This window comes from Chionomys nivalis, chromosome 17, assembly GCF_950005125.1.
Source record: "Chionomys nivalis chromosome 17, mChiNiv1.1, whole genome shotgun sequence".
Lineage (NCBI taxonomy): Eukaryota > Metazoa > Chordata > Mammalia > Rodentia > Cricetidae > Chionomys > Chionomys nivalis.
The window spans coordinates 59,768,471-59,782,875 of NC_080102.1; the positions used below are offsets into that span (position 1 = coordinate 59,768,471).

At 45.7% G+C, this 14,405-nt stretch overlaps 1 protein-coding gene across 1 annotated transcript in view; it reads left to right on the forward strand.

The window, feature by feature from the left end:
* Positions 1-14,405, forward strand: part of Espl1 (extra spindle pole bodies like 1, separase) — a 28,168-nt gene that overhangs the window by 4,271 nt on the left and 9,492 nt on the right. Inside the window, exons 6-14 of the mRNA XM_057791861.1 lie at positions 1,819-1,955; positions 3,003-3,196; positions 4,166-4,405; positions 4,561-4,705; positions 4,820-4,958; positions 5,133-5,272; positions 10,320-10,454; positions 12,240-12,359; positions 13,778-13,949. Coding sequence (XP_057647844.1) covers positions 1,819-1,955; positions 3,003-3,196; positions 4,166-4,405; positions 4,561-4,705; positions 4,820-4,958; positions 5,133-5,272; positions 10,320-10,454; positions 12,240-12,359; positions 13,778-13,949 — 1,422 coding nt within the window. The remainder of the gene's footprint in view (positions 1-1,818; positions 1,956-3,002; positions 3,197-4,165; positions 4,406-4,560; positions 4,706-4,819; positions 4,959-5,132; positions 5,273-10,319; positions 10,455-12,239; positions 12,360-13,777; positions 13,950-14,405) is intronic.

Consider the following 14,405-nt stretch of genomic DNA (forward strand, 5'->3'; position numbering starts at 1 on the left):
CTGTTCAAACGTTACATAGAAGTCTGGTTTGGTGACTCATCCATGTGGTTCAAGCAGTGGGGAAGCTGAAGCAGGAGGATCACAAGTTTGAAGACAGTCTGGGCTATAGAGTGCGTTGGAAGTGGAGGTCAACCGGCTTATATGACAAGACCTCTCAGAAGAAGAGAAAAATGTTGGGGGATGTAGCTCAGTGGTAGAATTATTTGATATGTATATGGCCCTGGGTTACCATTCTCCGTTACCCAAATTCTCCTTTGCACATACAATTACTATATTTATTTGAGACAGAGTTTCACTATGTAGACCAGGTTGGCCTCAGACTTAACAGAGATCCATCTGCCTCCGCTTCCTGAATGCTAAGATTAAAGACAAACCACCAAACCTGGCTATAGCTGTCAGTTTTGAGAAACTGCGTTAGGTTGAGGATGTAGATCAGTGGTAGAGTATTTGCCTAGCATGTGCAGTGACCGAGTTTAGCCTTAGAACTGCCACCTCTCCTCCAATTCCATAAAACTTATTGAGATTTATTTATTCAACAACCTGCCAAGCAATATTAGATATTTCCCTGTCCCCAGGAAAAGGTAACTGAATAAATGAATTAACATGTTAAAAAGTGAGGGGGGGGGATGAAGAGATGGCTCAGCGGTTAAGGACACTACTGCTCTTCCAGAGGACCCAGTTTCAATTCCCAGCACTGATAAATAGCAGCTAACAAGCTAACAACCATTCAAGGGATCTGACTCATTCTTCTGACCTCCATAGGTACCTGGCATACACATGCAAGCAGGCAAATCATTCATATATAATCAAATCAGAATCTAAAATCCTTTTTTTTTTTGGTTTTTCGAGACAGGGTTTTTCTGTGGCTTTGTCTAAAATCCTTTTTAAGCAGTAAGAGTTGACTCACCTTTGATCCTAGCTCTGGTGAGACAAAGAGAGGAGGATTGCTATGAACTCAATGTCAGCGTGGGCTACAGAGTGAGACCCTGTCTCAAAAATCAAGTGGGGACAGGGGAGATATCTCAGCTAGTAAAGGCATTTGCTACCAAGACTGATAAACTGAGTTTGATCCCTGGAATCCACATGATAGAAAGTGAACCAGTTCCTTCAGGTTGCACTTCACACATGCACTGTGGCATACAAGCACATACACACAAAATAAATACAGGTTTAAATGAAGTGGTGATGAATTTGAGACAAGGAGTAGAATAGGACTAGAAAGGGAAGCCCATGGGGCTGGAGAGATGGCTCAGTGGTTAAGAGCACTGGCTGGAGCTGGGCGGTGGAGGTGCACGCCTGTAATCCCAGAGGCAGAGGCAGGAGGATCTCTGAGTTCGAGACCAGCCTGGTTTACAGAGCTAGTTCCAGGACAGGCTCCAAAAGCTACAGAGAAACCCTGTCTTGAAAAACAATAAATAAATAAAGTAAAAAAAATTAAAAAATGAAAGAAAAATTCAGGAAGGGTAAGGAGTACAAGCACCATTTTGAGTTAGTTGTTTAGGGTCTGCCTCATGGGCATGCGACTTGGAAGATGTTAGCCTGGTGATGTCTAGGAAGAAACATCTCTGGAACAGCAGACAACCAGTGCCCAATCTTGAAGGCTGGAGAGGGTCTAATATGCTCAGGGAATGCAAAGGAAGGTGCTATGGCTTTAGTGTCCTGGGAAGGAGAAGGGAGCAACATAGGTCAGTGTGGAGGGGTCAACCGTGTCCTCCGTGTGCTCATCCAGAAGCTGATGGCTGACCCCAGGCTGAACGTCTCGTGCGGACAGGGAAACGGAAGCACTGTGATGCTCAGTTGTCTCTTCTGTCCCTGCAGCCTCTTACAGCAGCAACTTGGCCTACAGCTTCTTCAGTCACAAGCTCTATGATGAGGCCTGTGCCATCTTGGAACCAGTCTGTCAGCACTTGGGCTTGGCAAAGTTCGGTGCTCACCCTGAGGTGCCTCCCGAGAAGGTAGGAGGGAGTTATGTTGGTGGCCGTGAGTACAGTGGCGTTGGCACCAATGCCTACGGTTGCCCTTGCTGGTACTTTTGCCTGCATGCCACCTGCCTTCCTTCCCTTTTTTTTTTTTTTGATTCTGGGTCTCATTGTGTAGCTCCAGCTGGCCTGGAATTTGCTGTGTAGACTAGGTGGGTCTCAGACTAACAAGAGACCCATCTTCCTCCACTTCACAAGTGCTGGGATTAAAGGTGTGTGCCACCACACTTGGCAATCTTTTTCTTTAAAATGGCTGTTGTTTTACTTTGTGCTTCCTCCTCAGTTCGTTCCAATCCTAGCTTCAGATCAGAATCATCTGAGGGAACGTCAGAGCCCTTCTATTCTAACGCTTGCCTCCAGGTCCATCAGGTTCTTGCCCTAGAGCTCAGGCTCTATGTATTTTAAGTTTTCCCCGCCCCCAGGGTGGCCCTTTGCACAGCCAGAGTAAAAGACAATATCTTAAGCGAGAATGAGCTGAAAGGATGGATGGGTTGGCTGGAGTGGAAAGTTTTATGGGTAGTACCAGGCCTTGAGTTATCTCTCAGGTGAGGGGTGAGTGACTGAAGGATGTAAGTGGAGCCATGACATCAAGTTGGCATTTGAATTGCTTTGCCATCACTATGGCGAACAGTACGGGGCATAAGCCTGGGTAGTGGGGCTACTGTGGTAGCCTGGGCAGGAGGGTGGGCTAGAATAAGTGGATAGTGCAGGAAATCAAGGCTTAACCTGAGTTTAACCAGTAGAGTAGGAAGAAGGAAGGTGTAAGAGTTCCTGCATTTCTGCCAGGACCAGACAGGGCCACAGGCTGAGGAAAGGGTCACAGGAGGGGGATCAGGTCCTTAATGTTGTTGGTACTGACCATGAGGGGCCCCTGAAGCGGAGAGGACCAAGATGCTTATTTGTTAGGGCGTATAGAGAGCAGGACCTCTGCTGTCCCTCTTCCATGTGGTAAGTGTGTGTTCTGCCGTGCTGTATGTATACTCTGAGTGGCTCCATGCCCCAGTCTAACCTATGTCTGCTCAGCTGCATAGGTGCTTCCGGCTGCATGTGGAGAGTTTGAAGAAGCTGGGTAAACAGGCCCAGGGCTGCAAGATGGTGACCTTATGGCTGGCAGCTCTGCGACCTTACAGCTTTGAACACATGGTCGAGCCAGTCACTTTCTGGGTTCGGGTCAAAATGGATGCAGCCAGGGCAGGAGACAAGGAGCTGCAGCTGAAGTGAGTTGCACAGGAGGACTGCGGTAGCTGTCCGTGGAGTGGGCAGATCTCTTAGGCTTTTTGTTTGTTTTCTTTTTTTTGACAAGGTATCTCTGTATAGACCTGGAACTTGCTATGTAGGCCAGGCTAGCTTTGACCTCACAAAGATCTTTCTGCCTCTGCCTTCCTAATGCTGGGATTAAAGGCGTGTGCCACCATGTCCAATTTTTTTTTTTAATGTTTATTTATTGTGTATACAATATATGCCTACAGGCCAGAAGAGGGCACCAGACTTCATTACAGATGGTTATGAGCCACCATGTGGTTGCTGGGAATTGAACTCAGGACCTTTGAAAGAGCAGGCAATGCTCTTAACTGTTGAGCCATCTCTCCAGCCCCTCGATCCTTACTTTTGAGAAAGGCAATGATTCATTCATCCATCAGTTACACATTGAGTACTAATGCAATGCTAGCCGCTAGGTGTAGGGGGTATAGTGGTAAGAAGCAATGTTCTTGTTTTGTTGGGTTTATGCTCTACTTGGAGAAATATAACCAAGTACATTGTACGTGTATTTCATGAAGACAAACCATGACCTGTTAAAAGAGGGATGACCTTTAGGTGGGTTATTTAGGGAAGTCTTTTTTGGAGATTCACAGACTAGGAAGGCACTGGGGTGAAAACAAGCTTGGGAATGGGAAGTGGCTTGAGAAAGCCAGCATGGAGGAAGGAGATAGGATGGGGCATGGCATGCTGAATGAGGCAGTCTAGGTGAGCATGAGCCAAGCCACACTGGGTTTTACAAGTCCTGGGTACGGGTTTGGATGTGATCCCTCAAGCAGCCTCCTATGTTAGAGGAGCCACGTAACCTGATTAAGAGTTTTAAAGGCACAACTACAAGACAGTGAATGCCAGCTTAAGGCTGAGGCTCCCTAGCAAGGGTGTGGAGACTGTTGTCAGGGTCTTTACCCAAGTGGTGATCTGCCCTTCAGGACTTTGCGAGACAGCTTAAATTGCTGGGACCCAGAGACACAGGTCTCGTTGCTGAGGGAGGAGCTGCGGGCCTACAAGGCAGTGCGTGTTGACACTGGGCAGGAACGCTTCAATGTCATCTGTGATCTGCTGGAGCTCAGCCCTGAAGAGACGGCAGCTGGAGCCTGGGCACGAGCTACCCACCTGGTGGAACTGGCTCAGGTGCTATGCTACCACAACTTTGCCCAGCAGACCGACTGGTGAGGAGGGATAATTAGGGAGGCCTCTTTTGCTGCTTGCCCTAATATTGCTGATATGGGGTCAGTCTCCTGCTCTGTTCCTGAAGGTGCCCTTCATTTTATGGACATTGGAGCTGTCTGTAGTGTACCCCACTCAAGTGCGTCTGTTTCTACAGCTCTGCCTTGGATGCTATCCAGGAAGCTCTGCAGCTTTTGGAGTCTGTGAGGCCTGAGGTGCAGGAACAAGATTGCCTTCTGGACGATAAAGCACAGGCCTTGTTATGGCTCTATATCTGTACCTTGGAGACCAAAATGCAGGAAGTAAGTAAAACTGAGCTCCTGCTACTGGGCATGGACCAATAGTTTTTGTCCTGGGCTGCTCCCTCTGAGCTGGTAACAGTCCCTGTTTTTGCTTCTGTCTGCTTTCCCAACCAGGGTATCGAGCGGGATCGAAGGGCCCAGGTCCCTACTAACATGGAGGAGTTTGAAGTCAATGACTTGAACTATGAAGATAAACTCCAGGAAGATCGTTTCCTGTATAGTAACATCGCCTTCAACCTGGCTGCTGATGCGGGTGAGGGCAGTAAACATAGTGTAGGCTACAGACCACTACTGTGAAAGAGGCCGGGCTTGTGCTGGGCATGTGGGAGAGTGAGGAGGGGCTGGCACAAAGGCCAGAACATGTTATAGAGAAACCCAAGTTCTTTCCAGATGGCAAGTGGAAAAAGAGGTCACTTCTGATTTACAGCTCAGTCCAAATGCCTAGACCAAGCCTTGGCCCTGTGGAAGGAAGTGCTGGCAAAGGGGCCGGCCCCAGCCGTGCGATGTCTCCAGCAGACCTCAGCTTCCCTTCAAACCCTTGTGGCCCTCTATCAGTTGGTGGCAAAGGTAACGGGAAAACTGGTGGAGTCAGTTGTTGTAAAGAGGGTGGCAGACTGTGTTCCCTTCCGGATCCCGGCTAGCTTTACCCAAAATAATTACACGGAAACTGTATTCTTTTAAACACTGCCTGGCCCATTATTTCTAGCTTCATATTGGCTAACTCTCACATCTTAATTAACCCATTTCTAATAATCTGTATATCACCACGAGGTCGTGGCTTACCAGGAAGATTCTAACCTACCTCCATCTTGGGCCGGAGCTTCATGGCATCTGCCTGACTCTGCTTTCTTCCTCCCAGAATTCTGTTCTGTCTACTCCACCCACCTGAGGGCTGGCCTATCAAAAGGCCAAGGCAGTTTCTTTATTAACCAATGAAAGTAACACATAGACAGATGACCCTCCTACATCATTTCCCCTTTTTCTGTTTAAAAAAAAGAAAGGCTTTAACATAGTAAAATTACATATAACAAAACAGTTATCAAGCAAGAATTACAATTACAATATTTAGATCTATTTTATTTTTTACCATAACAAAGGAAAACTATAACTATAACTAACCATTCTTCAACTCCATCAAAGACTCCAGAAGGATATAATGTTACCTAAGTAAACAAGAAGTAAGCAACTTCCAAAACTCTAGAAATGACAGCGACATCTCACTGCCTGGACAGTCACCCAAAGTCCTCTGTACCGTTGGGGCATCTGTCTTCAGTCTACAGGCCCATAGTATCCAACAGACATTTCCATGAAGCAGGAAATTTCAAAGGCAGTTCAGTCACTATCTGCTGTGTCCTGCAGAATGTCTCGCAGACTCCTTCATGAATCAGGAACCCTGAAAGACCATCTCACCTGTAGGCAAGTTCAGCAGTCCTCTCTCTGCTGGTTCTTTGTATCCAGTTTATGCATCAGTCCAGGCAAGAGCAGTTTCTTGCCCAAATGGCTAACAAACTCCATAAGGAGCCTCTTCGATGCCCATCTTCCTCTTGAAGTAGCTGGTGCTGCTAGGAGCAGACATGTCTCATTGTCATGAAAAGCCCTAAGATATTAAAACATTTAAAATGCCATATTCTGTAGTCTTTGAAAGATATGAAGAATGCCTATCTAACTGAAATATATCTCTATATATCCAGAAAATCCAACTAACATGACTACAAGCTTGACTATCATTGACGATTATCCATTAATAACCTATATTTCCTAATTATACATTACATTTTAAAATGAACTACACAATCACAATACCTCAATCAAGAGCAGAAACACATATACATATAACAAAATTGACCTTAACTTTATACCAATAAAGCAAAATTTATACCAATGTGAATTATTCATATCTATATCATATACCCCTTTAAATGTAAAAGAACCGTTATAAACAATATTTGGGAATATGGACATAGTTATTTCTCTCCAAACTTTTTCTATACAGGGGCACTGCTAATTAGGTCTTTTATGGTGTAACCTGTGTGCCAAGTTCATCTCAGTCGGCAGTTGAGTGAAGTAATTTTTTGAGGGTGTTCACAGCAACCTTTCAGGAGGGCATGGTCTATCATACCATATTGGGATAGAAGCAATCCACAGAGTCTCATCCTCTGTGAAAACAAAAGAAGACCCTCTTCAAAGCATCATATCCTTAGACCCAAGTTTGGAAGTCATGATACCTTTAGAACATACATGTTGGATCAGCTTAGCAGTCCACACAATGAAGTGTCTTTCTGTATTTAGCTCCTTCACAGTCAAAAAGTTCAAAGAAAATACAATATACAGAATCCAAACTCTCTGTGAATGTTCCATTTTTACGTGGTTTATTATTCTTTATTTCTTTTAATCTTTTAACTATCTGTACTCTGTCTCTTTAAAGACTTTACCCTTTTTCTTAAGACATTAACTTTATATTTTTCTTCTCTCCCAAGCCTATGTATACCGATCTAACACTGTGACCCATTTAGAGGTTTTTTTTTTATGTCTGAATCTGTCCTATTGTGAATCTGTAATTTTTTTACTGTCCAGGAGCACTTTTTAAAATGTTGAGTGCTTTTTAAAAACTTTAGCTTGTGGCATGTAGGAGTAATACGGTACCGCCTGTTTTTTGCCCAGTCTAAACCTTAACTGTGCTGTTATTATGATAATTACAATGGTTTTTGCTTGAGATCAGCACAGTTTAGAATGACGGAGCCTCTCTGCTTGTGCCTCTGAGCCATGTACACTGCACAGCTAACATGATGGAGCTGCTTGTGCCTCTGAGCCGTGTGTAGTGTCTCCCTTTTAGGTACACATCGAGTCCATTTTGCTATCAAGCAAGTCATAGCATTTTACTCACAATAAACCAGAAACTGAGCTTCCTCACTTTCGACCTGTGTACCTGCTGAGAGGCCAGGCAACCTAAGTATTAAAAGAATGGGCTCTGGTAGGTGTGGTGCCACACACTTCTAATGCTGGCACTTGGGAGGCTGAGGCAGGAGGATGATGAGTTACATATAGCTTGCATTACATGGTGATACCCTCTTTTTAAAAAAAAGGGGGGGGGGCAAGAGCCAGGCGGTGGTGGCACAAGCCTTTAATCCCAGCACTTGGGAGGCAGAGGCAGACGGATCTCTTTGAGTTTGAGGCCAGCCTGGTCTTCAAGAGCTAGTTCCAGGACAGCCAGGACTGTTTCACAGAGAAACCCTGTCTCGGACAAACCAAAAAACCAAAGATAAAAACCGTAACTTAGTGCATCATGCAAAGTGCTACAACCTCTGGGGCCACAAGGATGGAAGCAATGGATTTACCTCGTCATGGCGCAGTAATGCATGGGAGGTGCTTTGTGGGGTGAGAAATTCACACGGCAGCCTTAAGAGCTGAGGTCTGCCTGCCGCTGTCTCCCAGGTGCTGGGACTAAAGGTATGCGCCACCACTGCCACCCAACTTTTTTGATATTTTTGAGATAAGGCTTGTACTATAGTCTAGGCTGTCATCAAACACAGGTACACATGCAGGCAAAGCAGTAATCCTCTTGCCTTCGCCTTCCAAGTGCTTGGATCACAGGCGTATGAGCCACCATGCTTGGCCTCCTTTTTTTAATGTTTTTTTTTTAAGATATGCTCTATCTATGTATACACCTTTATGCCAGAGAGCATCAGATCCCCCATAGATGGTTTCTGGGAATTGCGCACTGGCTGCTCTTCCCATGGTTGAGTCACAGCACCTGTAGCTCCAGATCCAGATGGTCCATGCTCTCTCATGGCCTGTGGACACTGTAGGCACATGGTGAGTATATGTGCAAGCAGAGACTCGTGTACATATAATAGTTTTTGTTTTTTAAATCTTAGAGAGAGGGGTCTCCTTAAGTTGTCTATGCTGTCTTTGAATTATCTCTGTAGTTTAGGCAGGCTTCCTGTCCTGCCTCAGTTTCCCAAGTAACTGTGCCATTAGGTCTTGCTTCCTCCCTCTTTTTTTTTTAAATATTTATTTATTTATTTAATATTTATTTATTATGTATACAATATTCTGTCTGCGTGTATGCCTGAAGGCCAGAAGAGGGCACCAGACCTCTTTACAGATGGCTGTGAACCACCCATGTGGTTGCTGGGAATTGAACTCAGGACCTTTGGAAGAGCAGGCAATGCTCTTAACCACTGAGCCATCTCTCCAGCCCCTAAAATATTTATTTATTATGTATACAATGTTCTGTCTGTGTGTATGTCTGCAGGCCAGAAGAGGTTGCTGGGAACTGAACTCAGGACCTTTGGAAGAGCAGGCAATGCTCTTGACCTCTGAGCCATCTCTCCAGCCCTTCCTCCCCCCCCCCCTTTTTTTTAAATTGCATCTGTTTTGCCTGCATCTGTGTATGTGTTCTTTGTGCATGCGCAGTGCCTGCTGAGGTCATAAGTGTGTTTTATCCCCTAGAACTGGAATTATAAACGGCTGTGAGCAGCCATGTAGGTGCTACCAATCAAATCCCAGGCCTCTGGAAGAGCAGCCAGTGCTCTTACCACTGAACCATCTCTCCAGCCCCATTTTTCTTTTGTTTGAGACAAGATCTCATTGTGGAGATTAGAGAGATGGTTCAATTCTCAGTACCCACATGGTAGCTCATAACTTTCTGACTCCAGTTCCAGGGGATCTGGTATCCTTGAACAGACATACAGGTAGGCAAAACACCAATACATATAAAATGAAAATAATTTTTTTTTTAAGCTATCATTGTGGAGCTTAGGCCAGGGTTAAATTTGTAATCCCCTTGCTTCTGCCTCTGGGTTATAGGCCTGAGTACCCATGAGGCCCGATTTTACACACTTTGAACAATTGTTTATTGAATGTATGTGGATGTGAATGTGGCAGTCGGGACAACTTGTGGGCTTTGGTTCTCTCCTTCCATGTGGGTCCTGACATCTAACTTAGGCTCTGAGGCTTGGTGGCAGGAGCCTTTATCTGCTGAGCTATTTGCCAGTCTGCCAACTTTGTTTTTATGTGCAACATGAAGGGGTTTCACAGACTGATGCTCTTCCTTGGATTCACCCTGTATTCAGAGCCATGAAAGGAAAGCCAGAGAGTGTGGTGGCACAGGCATCCAGTGCCAGCTACCTGGACACTCAGGCAAGAATGAAGCTTTATTCTAGCCGTAAAATTGTAATGACTCTGCTTCCAAAACTGAGAGGAGGCTGGGCAGGAGTGCTCAGTGGTAGAACACTTGCTGAGTATGTTCAGGGTCTGGGTTAAACCCCCAGTTACCACCAAAAATAAAATATGGTTTTAAACATCACATCCTTTGTTATTGTGAACGCTTCAGCCATCTTTCCAGCACAAGAAGGTCGAAAAGTTAGCTTAGACCTAGGCTTGATTGAGTCTTGGCTCTGCCATGTGAACACTTACAGGAGCCTCGTCTTTCTGGATCTTTTTGAATAACATGGCCAAGTTTGAGGCCAGTTTGGATCACATGAGACCCTGTCCCAAAACGGGGTTGGGGGCAGGGTGGTTTATGGCTCTCCTTAGCATTGGCAGATTCTGAGTATGTATGAACACCCTGAGGGGGTAGGAGCAGGTTGACATGTTGCTCTGGGATGACCAGCCCCTACAGGCCCTGGAGACCCTCCTGCTTCTTCAGACTGTGTCTAAGAGACGACAGGACCACGCAAAAGCAGTCAGCGTTTCCTGTCAGCTTACTCAGCAACTCTTGAGCCTCGGCTGTCCCAGCTATGCCCAGGTGAGTGCCCGCTTGTGGAGTATGAGGCTTAGTGGGGCAAGTGGCTCTAAGGGCTTGTCTTTCCCTGAGAAGATGGGGTAGTAAAGAGGCAGCTATCTCACATTTGGCCGTAATTAGAATGTGGGAATTGGAGGCTTCTTTTCTGCCTATTACAAGAACTGTCATTCATGGGTCTGCAGATCTGACCCGTTTCTCTCTTGACTTAGTTGATGTAACTGTCATACTTCTGATTGTCTTTCAGTTTCTCCACCCACCATACCCACTGTTGTTTTCCCGTTCCCCACCACTACCACCACCACACAAGGTTTCCCTGTGTAGGTTTGGCTGTCCTAGAACTCTAGAGACCAGACCTGCCTCTGCTGGGATCAAAGGCATGTGCTGCTACCACCACCTGACTCCTTAAACTCTTTTTTTTTCTTGGCAGTGCTGATGACTGAACCCAGGGCCTTAGGCACACTAGATAAGTGCTTTGCCACTACACCGAAACCCACTTTTTCCCTTTTTGATTTCATCTTCTGTTTTTGTGTTGTTTTTTTTTTTGTTTGTTTGTTTTTTGTTTTTTGATTTTCGAGACAGGGTTTCTCTGTAGCTTTTTGTTTCCTGTCCTGGAACTAGCTCTTGTAGACCAGGCTGGCCTCGAACTCACAGAGATCCTCCTGCCTCTGCCTCCCGAGTACTGGGATTAAAGGTGTGCACCACCACTGCCCGGCTTCTCATCTTCTGGTTTTTGCCAGTTGGCACAGGTCTGATAATTTCTTTCCCTCCTAAAAAGACTCCCATGGCTTCTCATAGCCTGAAAGATAGTATCCTGATGTTATAACACAACTTTTTTCTAAAAATTATTTTTTTAATTTTGTTTACATAGTTTGTGTATGTTTTGCATGTGCACCTACAGGCTGCAAGAGGGCTCCGGATCTCATTACAGATGGTTGTGAGCCACCATGCTGGGAATTGAACTCAGAAGCTCTGAAAGAGCAGCCAGTGTTCTTATCTTATCCCCCTACCCCCCCTCTTTTTTTTTTTTTTTTCTTTTCTTTTTTGGTTTTTTGAGACAGGGTTTCACTGTGGCTTTGGAGCCTGTCCTGGAACTAGCTCTTGTAGACCAGGCTGGTCTTGAACTCACGGAGATCCACCTGCCTCTGCCTCCCAAGTGCTGGGATTAAAGGCGTGCGCCACCACTGCCCAGCCCTTTTTTATTCTTGAAGGCTGAGATTTGAACTGCAGACCCTCAGGGACATCTCAAGCTTATGTGACACTTCTCTGGCTTTGTTTTCTCCAGGTGACTAAGGGTGATTTCTTAAGGCATCTGTATGTGGTTTGCATGGGGGGTTAATTGACAGTGTTCTAAGGATCAAATGAGTAGCTTTGTATAAATGTGTGTATGTTTGTTTGTTTGTTTTTGTTTCTCTGTAGCTTTGTAGCCCATCCTGGAATTAGCTTATAGACTAGGCTCTGCCTCCCGAGTACTGGGATTAAAAGGCGTGCACCATAATCCCAGCACTTGGGAGGCAGAGGCAGGTGGATCTCTGTGAGTTCGAGACCAGCCTGGTCTACAAGAGCTAGTTCCAGGACAGGCTCCAAAACCACAGAGAAACCCTGTCTCGAAAAACCAAAAAAAAAAAAAAAAAAAAAAAAAGGCGTGCACCACTATAGCCCGGCTGCTTTATGTAAATTGTAATATTTGAAATAATACAGTGTTCAATGCCTTGCTTGCAAATGCTTCATTCCATTTTAATCTGAAAAGTCTAACTACATTTTGCTGACATCACCTATCTGATCCTTTAGTTGTACCTGGAAGAAGCAGAGTCAGGCCTGAAGAATCTGGACCAGACTACTGACACTTATCAGTTGCTGTCCCTCACCTGTGATCTGCTGCACAGTCGGCTCTGCTGGGCTGACCAGAAGGTGATTTCTACTGCCCACATTATTTACAGACAAGAACTCAGTCGAACCCAGAGCTTGTCTGTAACTAGTATATTGAGCTGGCTTGCTCTAGGAATCACTGCCTTTGCCTTTCTTTCTTTCTTTCTTTCTTTCTTTCTTTCTTTCTTTCTTTCTTTCTTTCTTCTTCCTTTCTTTCTTACAATTTTTATCTATTTTTTATTTGCATTGGTGTTTTGCCTACATGTATGTCTGTGTGAGGGCCTCAGATCTTGGACTTGCAGACAGCTGTGAGCTGTCATGTGGGTGCTGGGAATTGAACTTCTGGAAGAGCAATCAGACTCTTAATTGCAGAGCCATCTCTCTAGCCCTGCTCTGCCTTTGAAGTGTAAGAGTTACTGATGGGCAGCTGTTCTGGCAATCTGAACTTTGGTCTTCAAGCTTGATGTTTACACGGCAGAGTCTTCATCCCTGAGCCAGCCCCCTTTGTTTGTTCTATTAATTTGTGGTGCTGGGGACTGACAGGACCTCCTGTGTGCTACCCGAGTGCTCTGCCACTGAGCTACATCCCAGTTCTTTTCCTACTTTCCTAATTCCCAAAGGCTCTAGACCTCAGGAAATAATGGGGATTTTCATGTTATTTGTCTGGCCTCTGAGATTTTCCTGCAGCTAGGGAGAATATTCAGGACCCTGAAAAGTGGTTGAAATTTTCTGACCTAATAATAGAGATTAATTTCTTTCTTTGCCTGTTTCTTTTTTCTTTTTTTGGTTTTTCGAGACAGGGTTTCTCTGTGGCTTTGGAGCCTGTCCTGGAACTAGCTCTGTAGACCAGGCTGGTCTCAAACTCACAGAGATCTGCCTGCCTCTGCCTCCCGAGTGCTGGGATTAAAGGCGTGCACCACCATTGTCCGGCTTCTTTGCCCGTTTCTGCAGTAGAAACATACATAAAGGGGTTTAGGAACTGGGGAAGACAGCCTGATATGGTAATCATCCCTGCAGTCCCAACACTCAAATGGCTGACACTGGAGAACTAGAATTTCAAGTCAGCTTGGCCTGCATAGCAAGCCTTTCCCAAAAAGAGAGAGGAAATAGTAGCTCGGGTGTGAGGAAGCATGGGAGCTCTGCTCTAGACAGTTTGGTAGGTTTCACAACATCGCAGTCCTGCTCCAGGTTAGCTGTATCTTGATGATCTCTTGTTCTGATCAAGCTGTAGTTTTCCTGGGGTTTTTTTTCTTTCCTTTTTTTTGGGGGGGGGTGTTGCTTTTATAGACAGGTTTTCTCTGTGTTGCCCTGTCTGCCCTAGAATTAGTGCTATAGACCAGGCTGGTCTTGAACTCACAGATTTGCCTGCCTCTGCCTCTGCCTCCCAAGTGCTGCGATTGAAGCTGTGCCACCACCACCTGGCTGTATGTAACTCTTACCTAACTTTTTGTCTCTCCCAGGTGACTGAAGGTGTTTCTCTACTGCTTTCTGTCCTTGGGAATCCTGCCCTCCAGAAGCCATCCAAGGCTTGGTACTTTGTGCGTGTCCAGGCCCTGCAAATACTGGCTTCCTACCTCAGCCTCTCATCGAACGTTCTCTCAAGTGCTGTGCGTGAGCAGCTCTGGGATCAAGGTGAAAGGAGGCTTTCTTGGATGATGGTCATGGTTTGTGTGCTGTCTGCTCTTTGCAGCCGTCTGCCTATACTTCCGAGCATGTGAAACAGCCTCTCTAGAACCTACCTATGCCGGTGGTAGCAAATGGGTTTCGTGTCACCTACTACATCTAGTCACTTAACCAGTAGCTAAAAGGAATTCTAAGCTCCCCCCCGCCACACACACACAAGGGATCTTAGTGGGAAAGAGTTCTGTGATTGATTAGCTCTGTCTGCCTAAGGTGAAGAAGGAAAAGAGTACCTTGTGTTTGTTAGCTTTTGTTTTTCCTCCTCTGGCTGTCCTGAAACTAGGTTTGTGGACCAGGCTGGCCTCCTGTCTGTGGCTCCCGAGTGCTGGGATTAAGGTGCCCACCACCGCCCTCTTGTGTTTGCTGTCTTAGTTGAAGGTGTTAGGCTGCTGCTGCAGTCATCTTTCT